Genomic DNA, 15,052 nt, shown 5'->3' with positions numbered 1-15,052 from the left:
ACACAGCCTGTCTGTAACATTACACCTTAAGCATAAAAGTATCCTCCTCACTAAAATTCAATGAACTTTATGTGCAAGTGTCAGACCAATCAAAAGATGGCCTTTAAGCACAATGAAGTACACCTTTCAATGCCTTACCTTGATTATAAAATGAAGTTTTGTTATTACTGACAGAATAAAAATGACAGACCAAGACTCAAACATTATCAAAGTCAATATTCTGGCAATTATTTAAATCAGCCATTGCACACAAAATTTGTTAAAAGGGACAAATTGTTAAAAGGGACAAATTTCCATTACATGCATCTGACGAAGTGGATCTTTGCCCACGAAAGCTTATGCTCCAATACATCTGTTAGTCTATAAGGTGCCATAGGACTCCTTGTCGCTTTTGCAGATCCAGCTACGCCTCTAATACATTGTTAAAAGCGTCATCTTCCAATGACAATGTACATGGATGTAACCAGGAAAACACAAAATTGTTGTCTTAGCCATTTAACAGGGAGTCAAAAGGAACACATTTTTAGTGTGCAACACATTAACAGATAGATGAGAATTTTCAGAAAAACATCCCAAAAAGTATATTGAAAAATTTGACTAGATTTGTCATTCATAGATGTTGCTGTGCATCTGTCAAAACTTCAATACAGTAAACTTCCGATAATCCGGCACCTTTAGGACCCAGGGAGTACCGGATTATCAGCTATGCCGGACTATCAGAAGGGGGGGATATGAGGGGTCTGGAGTGGGGTGGGAGGGGATGCCACCTCAGACCCCTCATAGCCCCCCCTTACGATAGACCGGCTCTGCCCCAGGCGTCCCTGATTCAGCTCCTGCTGGTCAGTTTCAGCAGCAGCTGAATCGGAGATGCCTGCAATAGAGCATCTGGGGTGCTGCTGGGTTGGTCCCGCAGCGCCGAGGGGTGGCGCTATGGCACCAACCCAGCAGCACTCCAGTTGCTCTTGGGGACGCCTGGGGCAAAGCAGCTGGGGTGCTGCCGGGTTGGTCTCATAGCGCTGCCCCTCGGGGCTGTGGGACCAACCCAGCAGCACCCCAGCTGCTCTTGGGGATGCCTGGGGCAGAGCAGCTGGAGTGCTGCCAGGTTGGTCCCGCAGCGCCAAAGGACGGTGCTGCGGGACCAACCCGGCAGCACCCCAGCTGCTCTGCCCCAGGGATCCCCAAGTCAGCCGCTGCTGAAACAGATCAGCGGCTGATTCCAGGAAGCCCGGGGCAGAGCTGCTCTGCCCCGGGCTTCCTGGAATCAGCCGCTGATCTGTTTCAGCAGAGGCTGAATCGGGGACCCCTGGGGCAGAGCAGGTGGGGTCCTGCCGGGTTGGTCCCGCAGCACCGTCCTTTGGCGGTGCGGGACCAACCTGGCAGCACTCCAGCTGCTCTGCCCCAGGCATCCCCAAGAGCAGCTGGGGTGCTGCTGGGTTGGTCCCACAGCCCCGAGGGGCAGCGCTATGAGACCAACCCGGCAGCACCCCAGCTGCTCTGCTCCCGGCTTCCCCGATTCAGCTGCTGGTCAGTTTCAGCAGCAGCTGAATGGGGGAAGCCTGTCCGGTTGCCCCAGCACTTCCGGGTTCCTGATGGTGCCGGACCATCAGGAGTCCCGGAGCATTGGATGCCGGACTAATGGAGTTTTACTGCATATGAATTATCCCAAGCTTGTGGCCTTTGTTTACATGTGACTGATGTGACCTGCCTGTTTTAATTTTTTGCAGTTTCAATATCACTTCTGTAGCCAGACTGCTTTCTTCTGGAATGAAATCCATGGGGAGAATTCAATAGAAGCAAAAATCTTGAATCTTCCTGGCTTCCTTTCCTCAATTTTTTTTTCCATCAGTGTGGGGTTTGCCTCTCTATAGTACAGGCTATTATACAGTCCCAGAAATTGCACAGATTCCAAGGTAATCTGCATAAAGGCTATGTAATTATGGCCTGAATGTGTGTCCAATTATATTAAGTAACTTTATTTATGTCAATGGGGTTACCTCACATTTAACAATAGAAACTGGCCTACCATGGCATACTTATGTGATAGTTGTCTTAATTCAGAGCCATGATGAAACAATTTGCTTTATTCCTTTCAAGTCAGTAACATCATACACTAGTATTTGACCATCTGTGTACTGTGAAAAGTGCTTCATCAGTTTTTACAACTAACATGTTTGTACACAGTAGAAATGCTTTTGTACACAGTGTACACAAATGTAGTAAAGCCAGTGGCATTTTCACCATGGAAATTCACCATGTAGTTATATTCCTTTGGGAGAAAGAAAATCCAACCCTTGCCCCCCTGAAAACCTCGCCTGACACCAACCCTAGGAGTTTAGGTGTCCAGACATCCTGGAAGCTGTAGGTGGAAGAAAAGTACGGCTGGAAATCAACAGAGAACATGGAAGGAGGGAGTGGTTTGTGGGTGCCTGATCCTGAGTCAGCAGCTGATTCCAGGAAGCCAGAGGAGCTTTTCCATTGGGCCAGAGGAGCAACTATAGGTGTTACGGGTGTGAGGAGCTGAGCCATATAGCAGCTCAATGCCCCACTTCCGCATATGATCCCTCTCAGTACCTTTCCTTTGGTACCTTTGCAAATCTGTCCTGCTTCTCCATGTCACTCTGCTTTGCTTGCAACCCTCAGCTCATGCACAGTACACCTTCTCATCCTCAGATCTTGGGCTGCTGCCCTCCATGAAGGGAGACCTTATAAACAAACGCCAGCATATCTTCAAGGCACCTGCAGTCCCTTGATTAGTCTGCTGCTTCTGGCAAGCTCTTAATTGGCCTCAGGCACCTGCCTGATTATGCTGCACTAGGCTTGTTCCTGTTTACTCAGGGAAGAGGAAACTGTATACCCAGAGCCCAGCTACCTTCCCTCCATCAGAGTGCACCAATCAGCTGGTCTGGATCTGTCACACTATCTAAATAAAATTGTGATCACATTTAATTTTATACATTAAGAACTTCAGCCAGAAATCTGTCTTATTGGTTAAAAACCTTTGTATACATTACCTCTCTAGATCCATTAGACATTTTCAGCATTCGGTCAATGTATTCATTTGCTTTATCATTTTTACCCATTAGCCACAGAAACATTCCTGCATAATATAATGCATTAATTCCTGCAGTCTTTCGGGTTTCCTTTAATTTGTTTTCCAGCTCCAAAACAGCATCACGATCTGAAAGCAAATATCCCAACCAAAAATGTTTAAAACATGTATTGAACACACATAATTACAAAATATGGTATGATATGGTACTTGGTAGCCAAATGAACCAAAGGACCCAATCTTGCAAACTCTTATACCAGGGGTGGGGAAGCTCCTGCCACATGTGGTTCATCAGAGTTAGCCACTAGTGGGGGGGCAGGTGGTCTGTTCACTTGAGCTTCCACTGGCATGGAGCCCAGCTCTCTGTTCCTCACTCTTCTCTACCCTTGACTCTTTTGCCCCACACTCCCTATGAAAGGTTTCCCTTGCTAGCCCCCATTCCTGGCTCGTCTCCAACAACTACTGCCTATAGTCTTGCTTCCCTGCTGTGAAGAGTCTCTGGCAAAAATGCCATGACAAGAGCCAGCTAGAAGAGACTTACTACTCTGTCCTCAGCAGGGAGCTGCTTCTGTAGCTGACAGAGAAGTGCTCTCCCCCAGCCAGACAGCACCATGCCCAGCAGCCCTGTGGGTAGGGCTCATTAAGCAGCTCTAGGGCTAAGCTGCCATGCAGTTTACAGGGATCCTTTGTCACCTTCCATTTGAACCACTCTCTAAACTCTAATCTCCACTAGGGAGTTATTTCAAATAATAAGAGAAGCATCCACACTACCAAGCCCATTATTTCAAAATAATGGGCTAGTTATTTCGAAACAACTCCTGCTTTCCACGAGGAATAACACTATTTTGAAATAGTTATGGGGCAACCAGTTTTTAAGCCAACTTCCCCCAGCATCGGCTTCTGCTCTTCCCCTTGCTGCCTCTGATAGTTGCTCGACTAGTTGCTTACATCCCTAGTATGGACATTCCACCGCTGCTATTTCAAAATAGCTACTTACCAGGGTCATTCAGAGTAATAACTTCCCAGTGTTTTCTGGGCCTTTCAGTCAAGGTAGCACATCCACATTAAAGGAGCCTGCCTTGGACTAATTCCGAGGCTTCTCTGTAGTGTGGTCACACTATTTTGAAATAGTTATTTTAGGAGTTATTTCATTTCAAAATAATTTCTTAGTGTAGATATGCCCTAAATCCAGGCAATGTCATCCAGGCAATGTCAAAATATTTATGGTTTTTCTGCATATCGTTTCTAAGACATGGTCCTATCCCATCCACACAGCTGCAAATCTCACCCAGATTCTCATCCTCTCACATGTCAACAACTATAGTATATTTTTCCTCTGACCTTAACAAATGCAATCTTCCCCACTGATATATATTCAGAGTATTGATATAAACTGAACCTCTTTAGTCCAACAACATCCATGGTTCCACATAATTTTAGTTAGGTGCATATCCAGTTATCATAGGTGTGGCCAAGTATCCTGCAGTCCCATAAAGTTTATTTACAACCACAGTCTTGGCTCTCAGTGTTCGTTGCTGTTATTTAGCTCTAATTTACCATTAAATGTCTTCAAAGAGTCCAGTAAGCAGTGGAAGTGTTGGTAATGCTGCTAGACAATATTGACCTCCTGTGGTTCGGCACTGGTCAGGTCCCGAGGGTGCTTAATGAGAGAGGTTCAACTTATACAAAGATCATTTTCTTATTCTGTTGATTTTGACCATGTTACCCCTCTCTTTGCATGCCATCTCTCTCTCTCTCTCTCTTTCTTTCTCCTCTCTATCATAACAAACATAAGATAATCTGTATTCATTTTAAGGCCCTTCATGACTTATTCCCCACTCTATCATCTTTTATTCAGTACTGAAAGGTCGACTACCCCCTCTAATGAGCCATAATGTCAGCCTCCATAACTCCCTTGCTACAAACAAACACCTTTGTGCTTTCTCCTATGTTGTTGCTCATGCTTAGCAGAAGCTACCCAAAAGCATCTACAAAACTCACTCATTGAAACCCTTCATCTCCTTCGAGGCCTGCAAAAAAATTTGACAGTGTTTAGGTTGCTGGTGTGCTAAAAGCACGGCCCATAAGGCTGACCAATATTTTCTCATTGTTTACTTGAACTCCTCTGTCTGTCCATCTATTGTTTCTTGTCTTATATTTAGAAAGCAAGCATTTTGGGGCAGAGACTGTATCTTGTTCCATGTCTGTACAGCACCTAGCACAGTGGAGCATTGGTCCATGACTGGGACTTCCAGACTTTTCAATAATGCAGATAATCATAATAATAATATTAAAATATTCCACAGTATGTTTTGAAAAGTAATACAGCTGTTGTAATAATACTTATAGGAATATGAGACCACCTAACTGCATACTGCTATGAAATCTCTGCTGTCAGATTAAAATAATGATTTGGGGGATAATTATTATTTTGGTTACTAATAAACTGATAATCAGAGAGGTTCTACTATAATATTGATATAGCACTTTTTATCCTCAAGGATCCCAAAATGCTTTATTAACTACTTTCATATGGCAATTATATAGCTTTGTAAGGTATCATTCAGAGCACATATATTTCTGCAAAAATACTCTCAGACCCTTTTCCCCCTATGATCTTCATTTGACCAAAATATATGACTGCAGCACAAGAAGTGCTGCTGTTTCAGAAGGTTGAAAAAGCTACCAGAGGAGAAGCTGTTCTGGATTTGATTTTAACAAATAGGGAGGAACTAGTTGAGAACTTGAAAGTGGAAGACAGTATGGGGGACAGTTATCATGAAATAATAGAGTTCATGATCTTAAGAAAAGGTAGAAGGGAGACCAGCACAATTGAGGTAACGGATTTCAGGAAGGCAGATTTTGATAAGCTCAGAGAACTTGTAGGTAAGGTCCCATGGGAAGCAAGACTGAAGGGAAAAACAACTGAGGAGAGTTGGAAGTATTTCAAAGGGACATTGTTAAGCGCTCAAAAGCAAACAATTCCGCTGTGTAGGAAAGATAGGAAATATGGCAAAAGACCAGCTTGGCTTAACAAGGAGATCTTGCATGATCTCAAAATAAAAAAGGAGTCATATTAAAAATGGAAACTAGGACAAATAACAAAGGATGAATATAGACAAGCAACACGGGAATGCAGGGGCAAGATTAGAAAGGCAAAGGCACAAAATGAGATCAAACTAGCTACAGGCATAAAGGGAAACAAGAAGACCTTTTATAAATACATTAGAAGCAAGAGAAAGACCAAGGACAGGGTAGGCCCACTGCTCAGTGAGGAGGGAGAAGCAGTAACAGGAAACTTGGAAATGGCGGAGATGCTCAATGACTTCTTTGTTTCGGTCTTCACCGAGAAGTCTGGAGGTGTGCCTAACGTAGTGAATACAAGCAGAGAGAGGGTAAGTTTAGAAGATAGGATACACAAAGAACAAGTTAAAAATCACTTAGGAAAGTTAGATGTCAGCAAGTCACCAGGTCCTGATGAAATGCGTCCCAGGATACCCAAGGAGCTGATAGAGGAGGTATCTGAGCCTTTAGCTATGATCTTTGAAAAATCATGGAAGACAGGGGAGATTCCAGAAGACTGGAAAAGGACAAATATTGTGCCCATCTATAAAAAGGGGAATAAGAACAACCCCGGAAACTACAGACCGGTCAGTTTAACATCTGTCCCAGGGAAGATAATGGAGCAGGTAATTAAGGAAATCATATGCAAACACTTGGAAGGTAATAAAGTGATGGGGAATAGCCAGCATGGATTTGTGAAGAACAAGTCATGCCAAACTAATCTGATAGCTTTCTTTGATAGGATAACGAGCCTTGTGGATAAGGGAGAAGCGGTGGATGTCATATACCTAGACTTTAGTAAGGCATTTGATACGGTCTCGCATGATATTCTTATTGATAAACTAGGCAAATGTAACTTAGATAGGGCCACGATAAGGTGGGTGCATAATTGGCTGGATAACCGTAGTCAGAGAGTTGTTGTTAACGGTGCTAAATCCTGCTGGAAAGGGATAACAAGTGGAGTTCCGCAAGGGTCTGTTTTGGGACCCGTACTGTTCAATATCTTCATCAATGATGTAGATATTGGGATAGAGAGTACGCTTATTAAGTTAGCAGATTATACCAAACTGGGTGGGGTTGCAACTTCTTTGGAGGATAGGGACATAATTCAAAATGACCTTAGCAAGTTAGAGAAATGGTCAGAGGTAAACAGGATGAAGTTTAATAAAGAGAAATGCAAAGTGCTCCACTTAGGAAGGAACAATCAGTTCCATACATGCAAGATGGGAAGCGACTGTCTAGGAAGGAGCATGGCGGAAAGTGATCTAGGGGTCATAATGGACCACAAGTTGAATATGAGTCAACAATGTGATGCTGTTGCAAAAAAAGCAAATATGATTCTAGGTTGTATCAACAGGTGTGTTGTAAGCAAAACTCGTGAAGTCATTCTGCCGCTCTACTCTGCACTAGTTAGGCCTCAGCTGGAGTACTGTGTCCAGTTCTGGGCGCCACATTTCAAGAAAGATGTGGAGAAATTGGAAAGGGTACAGAGAAGAGCGACAAGAATGATTAAAGGTCTAGAGATCATGACCTATGAAGCCAGGCTTCATGAACTGGGCTTGTTTAGTTTGGAAAAAAGAAGATTAAGGGGGGACATGATAGCGGTTTTCAAATATCTAAAAGGGTGTCACAAGGACGAAGGAGAAAATTTGTTCCTCTTGGTTTCTGAGGACAGGACAAGGAGTAATGGGCTTAAAGTGCAGCAAGGGAGGTTTAGATTGGACATTAGGAAAAAATTCCTAACTGTCAGGGTGGTCAAATATTGGAATAAATTGCCAAGGGAGGTGGTGGAATCTCCCTCTCTGGAGATATTTAAGAACAGGTTAGATAGACATCTGTCAGGGATGGTGTAGACGGAGCTTGGTCCTGCCTTGAGGGCGGGGGGCTGGACTCGATGACCTCTCGAGATCCCTTCCAGTCCTATGATTCTATGACTGCTCATTTGGTCAAATTTCTGATTTTTGTCAGTTTGTGATGAATGACATTTAATACTCAAGAAAAACTCACCAACATTTTCACATATTTTGTGTGCATAAATGAGTGCCAAAAGGCAACATAATGAAACATCAGAGTGGCACTTCCTGGCATCTTCTAGCTGTAAGATTGCATCTTGTATTTGACCTGAAAAGGCAATATATATGATTCATTAATTCTCACGTTTTAATGATCACTCAAAGAATTTGATATATACGTAGTTAAGAGACTCAGGCTAGCTGAGCAGGACATTTTAATTCAGGGCTGGGCAATAATTTTTGAAAGGTAACAATTAATTAATTTTGGTGTGTGTTCACGGGCCAGCTCCACCCTTGGAAGGAGCAGGACTTGGGTGGAAGATGTGCAGCTAGGGACTAGCCTCCCCCCAGAGTTGTCTGGGGCTGGAGGCTTTGAATTAAAAACACAGCAAAGGGCTTGTGGTTTTGGTCCCTGCGAGGGTAGTGCCGCGACCAGGAACCATGAGGCATTACAATAGAAACTTGCTGCCTGAGTCACTACCTGGCAATTTGGTGGCACAGGCACCAAGATATAAATAGAAAGTGGACAGATGGAGTCCACGGGCCAGATCAAAGTGTTAGGCTGGCCAGATGTGGCCCCAGGAGGCATCTTGTCCAGCCCTGTTTTAATGACATGTCCTTAGTACTGGGGCTATCTTGTTTCTATCTCTATATTTAGTTCATATGCTAGCTTTGGGATCATTGGAACATTGAAGAATAATGGTCTATGGGGTACATTACGTGATCCAGATTCATTATTAGCCTGGTTTGCTGTTTACTTCTGGTGGAATTCTGTATCATTGTGGAGAATTTCATGTTGTGCATGCAGAATTCTCTTTCCCCCCACAGAAATGGGCTGCAGTCTGACTAGCAAACACTAGGGGCTACTGAACTTGGCAAAACCCTGTTTGCACACAGAAGACACAAGGGGTGATGGGGTGGTGGGAGAGAGAGTTAGAGCAGGGATGGGGAACCTATGACAAAAAATTAAAAGGCAGAAGTAATATAATCCATTATAGTCCATTTTGAAACTATAGAATAAAAAACACTGGTGGGAGGGAAAGTAAGTTCAATTGTTGCTTTTCCTTACCAATATAACAGTCAATTCTTCTTTGTATTTACCTAAATGTAAGGTTCCATATGCCTTGAAAAACTGAAACACTGGATCATTGATGTATTTTTCCAGTTCTAAATTTGCAAATTGCCTTACATGGTTGAAATATTTTTCTTGAGCATAGTATATAATATAAGCCTGGAGGAAGGAAGAGAGCAAGAAAATTTATTTTTATTTAAGTAACTGTGTTCTTTTTTGATTTGCAAAATGTATGAAATGAGGAAATTCTTTCATTAAAGAATGGCAGGTGCTGCTGATTATTTATCATATTATGATCCTTAATTGATAAACTGAAAACCAGATATTAAGTATAATTATTGGCTACATCTAGACTGGCATGATTATCCACAAATGCTTTTAACGGAAAAGTTTTCTGTTAAAAACATTTGCAAAAAAGAGCATCTAGATTGGCACGGACGCTTTTCCACAAAAGCACTTTTTGCAGAAAAGCGTCTGTGCCAATCTAGACGCGGTTTTGCGCAAGAAAGCCCCGATTGCCATTTTCGTGATTGGGGCTTTTTTGCGCAAAACGATACCGCGTTGTCTACACTGGCCCTCTTGCACAAAAGCATTTGCGCAAGATGGTTTTTGCCCAAACGGGAGCAGCATAGCATTTCCGCAAGAAGCGCTGATTTCAGACAGGAGGAAGTCAGTGTTCTTGCGGAAATTCAAGCGGCCAGTGTAGACAGCTGGCAAGTCTAGACGCAGCTGCCAGTCTAGACGCAGCCATTTAGTGGTGGATACTATGGGCACAGAATATTTGTAAAAGTCATACCTTTACATACATACATTATTTATTAATACTAAGGATGTTAGCGTATAGTCGAGTAAACAATAAACTGATAAGCCTAGGCATACTGGATAATCCTATCAACTACACCCACTCCCCCCCACCCGCTGCCTCTGTATCAGAGGCAGCAAGGCGGGGGAGAGTGGGAGTCAGTGCCTGTGAAGAGCTGGCTTTAAGCAGGCTCCCCACTAACACCAGATCTGCCTGCTCACTCACCCCATGCTGTTGCCTCTGATACAGAGGCAGCTGTGCAGAGGGTGAAGGGGGCAGGCGGGAGTTAAATACATACAGGGAGCAAGCTTTCAAGCCAGTTCCCAATGCATATCAGTTCCCATGGACCTGCCTGCCCTCCTTTTTGCTGCCTCCTATAGAGGCAGTGCAGGGCAGCAGGCAGCTGGTCCGCGAGGGAGCTGGTTTTTAAACTGGATCCCCTCACAGACCAGCTACTGTCTGCCATCTTGCGCTGCTGCCTCTGATAGAGAAGGAGCTGAGTGGGGTGGCTGGGGTCTCCCTGGGAGTGGGGCTGAAGCATACTGGCTGCCAGCCCTGCCCCCGGGGAACTATCAAATAGCCATGTAACTGATAATGTTTTATGCGGTTACACAGCTATTCAATAACACGATATCTAACATCCCTAATTAATACAAGAAAGGCTAAATGCTAACCCAAAAACACTTATTACTCTTGTTTTGTTTTTTCAATTTGTTTTACACCAGTTTGTGGGCTTAAAATCTGATTTAGCTCTGCTGAAGCCAACATGAGTCCGTCCATCTACTTTAACAGATGCTGGATCAGGCTCACAGACAGTAAATCATCCCCAGGATGAGGATATCTTTCAGTCACCATGCCTATTTAATCCTTGATTTTTCTGGCCAGACTGGCAACAAAGAACTTGGCCAGTAGGAACAGAGCCACTCTCTGAGATCTTGAGGTAGCAGAGTAGAAATCCTGCCGCTGTAGGTGTGGGGAGAGAAGGAAAATAAGAGCCCTGGAGAAGCAGGATGGAGCAGAAGAATAGGGCAGGGCAGGAGGGACAGCATTATAAAAGTTGATAGGCGGGGCTAGGGAACATTATACATTACAAATACTCTGAGAGAGTTGGCCCATTCATTACTCAATGAAAGGAAAAAAAATAACAGAAAATGTGGAAATAAAAGAGGTGCTTAATGAACTTCTCACTAAGAAAGTTGGAGGGAACTGTATGTATAAAAAAGTGAATGCCAGTGAAAATGAAGTAGGATCAGAGGCTAAAATAGGAAAAGAACAAGTTAAAATTACGTAGACAAATTAGATATCTTCAAGTCATGAGGGCCTGATGAAATTCATCCTAGATTACTCAAGGAGTTGAAGGGATAACTGAAACATTTGTGATTTATCTTTGAAAAGATTTCAGAAAACTGAAAAGGGCAAATATAGTGCCCATCTATTAAAAAAGAGGAAATAAGGGCAACCTGGGGAATTACAGATCAGTCAGCTTAACTACTGTATTGGGAAAGATAATTGAACAAATAATTAAGCAATCAATTTGGATACATCTAGAAGCTAATAAGGTGATAAGCAGGGCTCGCCAGCTGTGCGGTTCTGCGATGTGCGCATGGGCAGATCGTTCTGCGCATACACAGATCACTCTGCGCCGGCTCTTCCAGAGTGTAATCTACTCGCCCGGGGCTATTTGTTGAGCCTTGGTGATAAATAACAGTCAGTATGGATTTGTCAAGAACAAATCATGTCAAACCAATCTTATAGCTTTGACAGGGAAACTAGTCTTGTGGATAGCAGGGAAGTGGTAAAGGAGGTATATATTGACTTTTGAAAGTTTTTTGATACTGTCTCGCATGACCTTCTCATAAACAAACTACAGAAATGCAATCTAGTTGGAGTTGCTATAAGGTGGGTGCAGAACTGGTTGTAAAATGGTGCCCAGAAAGTAACCAGTAGTTCACAATCATACTGGAAGTACATAATGAGTGGGTCGCTCATTCTGTTCAATATCTTCATCAATGATTTAGATAATGGCATAGAGAGTACACTTATAAAGATTGATGATGAGACTAGCAGGGAGAGACTGCAAGTGCTTTGGAGGATAAGATTAAAATTCAAAATGATCAGGGCAAAATAGAAAACAGTCTGAAGTAAACAGGATGAAATACAATAAGGCCACTTAGGAAGGAACAATCAGTTGCACTCACACATACAAAATGGGAAATGACTCTGCCTAGAAAGTAATACGGAAAAGGATCTAGGGGGCATAGTGGATCACCAGCTAAATATTAGTAAATAGTGCAACACAATTGCAAAACAAGAAAACATAATTTTGGGACATATTAGCAAGAGTGTTGTGAGCAAGATATGAGAAGTAATTCTTCCTCTCCACTCTGCACTGATTAGGCTTCAACGGGAGTACAGGCAGTCCCCGAGTTACGCGGATCCAACTTACGTCGGATCCGCAGTTACGAACGGGGCTTTTCTCGCCCCAGAGGACGGGAGCAGCGGGATGCCCAGATGCGCCGCGGTCCGCCGCCCCCGTCCTCCGGGGCGAGAAAAGCTGCTCCCCGTCTCCCTGGTCTGCAGGGAGATGGGGAGCAAAGCCTTGGAGCACGCCCGCAGCGGGACAGCCCGGGAGCGCTTGAGCTGTCCCCCTGCGGGCGTGCTCCACGGCTTTGCTCCCGGTCTCCCGACCAGCAGACCAGGGAGATGGGGAGCAAAGCCGTGGAGCACGCCCGCAGGGGGACAGCCCAAGCGCGCCTGGGCTGTCCCGCTGCGGGCGTGCTCCAAGGCTTTGCTCCCCGTCTCCCAGGTCAGCAGACCAGGGAGACAGAGCAAAGCCGTGGAGGACTTGAGCGGTCCCGCCACCCCCGTCTCCCTGGTCTGCTGGGGAGGGGGGTGCAGCTAGTGCCCCCCCCCCCAGCAGACCAGGCTTTTCTTGCCTACCCCTGGGGTAGAGCAGCTGGGGGGCTGCCGGGTTGGTCCCGCAGCGCTGCTCCGGACCAACCCGGCAGCACCCCAGCTGCTCTGCCCCAGGCGTCCTGATTCAGCCGCTGCTGGTCAGTTTCAGTAGCGGCTGAATCAGGATGCCTGGGGCAGAGCAGCTGGGGTGCTGCTGGGTTGCTCCAGTAGCGCCGAGGAGCCGCGCTACTGGAGCAACCCAGCAGCACCCCAGCTGCTCTGTCCCAGGCGCCCCCAAGTCAGCCGCTGCTGAAACTGACTACAGGAAGCCCGAGGCAGAGTTGCTCTGCCCCAGGCTTCCTGGAATCAGCCGCTGATCAGTCTCAGCAGCAGCTGACTTGGGGATGCCTGGGTTTCTTAAGTTGAATCTGTATGTAAGTCAGAACTGGCATCCAGATTCAGCCGCTGTTGAAACTGATCAGTTTCAGCAGCGGCTGACGCCAGTTCTGACTTACATACAGATTCAACTTAAGAACAAACCTACAGTCCCTATCTTGTACGTAACCCGGGGACTGCCTGTACTGATTCCAGTTCTGGATACCACATTTCAGGAAAGATGTGAACAAATTGGACAAAGTCCAGAGAAGAGCAACAAAAATGATTAAAGGTCTAGAAAACATGACCTATCACTATGAGTGAAGATTTGAGGGGGGGGGGGGGGAGAAATGGGTTTGTTTAGTCTGGAAAAGAGAAGACTGAGGGGGAAGATAACAATTTTCAAGGCTGATATAAGGATGGGGGAAGAAAAATTGTTCTTAACTTCTAAGGATAAGACAAGAAACAATGGGCTTAACTTGCAGCAAGAGTGGTTTAGATTGGACATTAGGAAAAAGTTCCTTGCAGGGTGATCAACCACTAGAATAAATTGCCAAGGAGGGAGTTAAACAAACACAGATCATGGATGGTGTAAGTCACTGTTTCTCAACCAGTGGTACAAGTACTCTAAGGGGTACTTGACAGAACTCTGCGGAGTATGTCACCACAACTGAAATTTGGAGAAAACTGAATTTTTGTTTTCAGTTTTATAGTGTTTCATTATTTTTGTACTTTTTACACCCAAAAATTTCTTCGCCGCCCAGCTACGATTAAGTTGTTTAAACAAATGTGTTGCAATGGTAGAAAAAAATGTGGGTCTGGCCCACGAAAGCTCATCATCTAATAAACCATCTTGTTAGTCTTTAAAGTGCTACATAGTCCTGTATTTTGTTTCAGCTACACCAGACTAACACGGCTACATTTCTATCACTATGAAAACTGTAGGTATTGGGCGTACTTATATTTTTTTAAAGGGGGCAATTTATACAAAAGGGTTGAGAAACACTGGTGTAAGTAATACATGGCAACCCCGCTGCCAGGAGGGCAGGGGACTGGACTTTACGACCTCCTGAGTTTGAGTCTGTGAATCCGATGGGGAACTCGCCAGGGACGGGAAGGGATTCCAGGCCGAACGATACCCGGCGGTGGGAGCACACACCAACCAGCAAAGCTGTGCAGGTCAGAGACACTGGGGGAGGAGGGAAGAGCCCGGCAGCGCGAGAGCCGGGAGATCACTGGCCCATGGGCCCCCACCAGCGGGGACAGGATCTGAACATGGCAACCGGGTCCCGGCCAGCTCTTTACATCGCTCCCCGCTGGCTTCTGCTGCAGCTCAGCGGGGCGCACCCGGCTCCCTTTCGCCCGAGGCCCCCACCCACCCCTGCCGTATCACACCGCCCACAGCGCCAGCTTCCCTCTGAGCAGCGCCCCGGCACCAGGCTGAGCATCACCCGCGCGCGCCGGTGCTCGGCCCCTCCCCCCACGCGCACGCGCTACCTTCTCCCCCCCCCCCCCCCCCCCCGCTCTCCCGCACCCGCCCACAGCCCTGTGCGCCCCGGCCCCACACGTACTATGGGCTGGGGGTCGCGCTCGCTCATGGCGGCAGCTCGGACTCCTCGCTGGGGCAACTGAGAGGCGGCGAGCTCCGCGCTTCGCGCTCCCCGCAACAGCCCTCCCCGGAGACTGGATCCCCAACGGCTCCAACCGCCACCAGCCGCGTCCTGAGTTACCCGTAGCCCCGCCCCGTTGCTATGCGCGCCCTCCGTCACGTGATGCTGGCGTGG

The 15,052-nt window shown here is 45.8% G+C and overlaps 1 protein-coding gene across 8 annotated transcripts in view; it reads right to left on the bottom strand.

Annotated features, from left to right (window-relative positions):
• Positions 1-14,997, bottom strand: part of TTC21A (tetratricopeptide repeat domain 21A) — a 72,140-nt gene extending 57,143 nt beyond the window's left edge. For 5 of the 8 annotated variants that reach the window (XM_075922842.1, XM_075922844.1, XM_075922843.1 and 2 more), the window contains exons 1-4: positions 14,840-14,997; positions 9,226-9,355; positions 8,120-8,233; positions 3,012-3,178 (exon numbers count right to left, since the gene is read on the bottom strand). In XM_075922842.1, the coding sequence (XP_075778957.1) occupies positions 3,012-3,178; positions 8,120-8,233; positions 9,226-9,355; positions 14,840-14,866 (438 nt within the window). In that variant the 5' untranslated portion in view covers positions 14,867-14,997. Of the gene's footprint in view, positions 1-3,011; positions 3,179-4,606; positions 4,826-8,119; positions 8,234-9,193; positions 9,356-14,839 lie in introns of all 8 variants that reach the window. The other 3 variants (XM_075922849.1, XM_075922848.1, XM_075922845.1) reach the window with 3 other exon arrangements.
• Between the last annotated feature and the right edge of the window lie 55 nt (positions 14,998-15,052).

Source organism: Pelodiscus sinensis, chromosome 2 (genome assembly GCF_049634645.1).
Source record: "Pelodiscus sinensis isolate JC-2024 chromosome 2, ASM4963464v1, whole genome shotgun sequence".
In the NCBI taxonomy this organism is placed as follows: domain Eukaryota; kingdom Metazoa; phylum Chordata; order Testudines; family Trionychidae; genus Pelodiscus; species Pelodiscus sinensis.
Note: the sequence above shows the minus strand (reverse complement) of the source record. Positions and strands in the feature narration are given on the sequence as shown.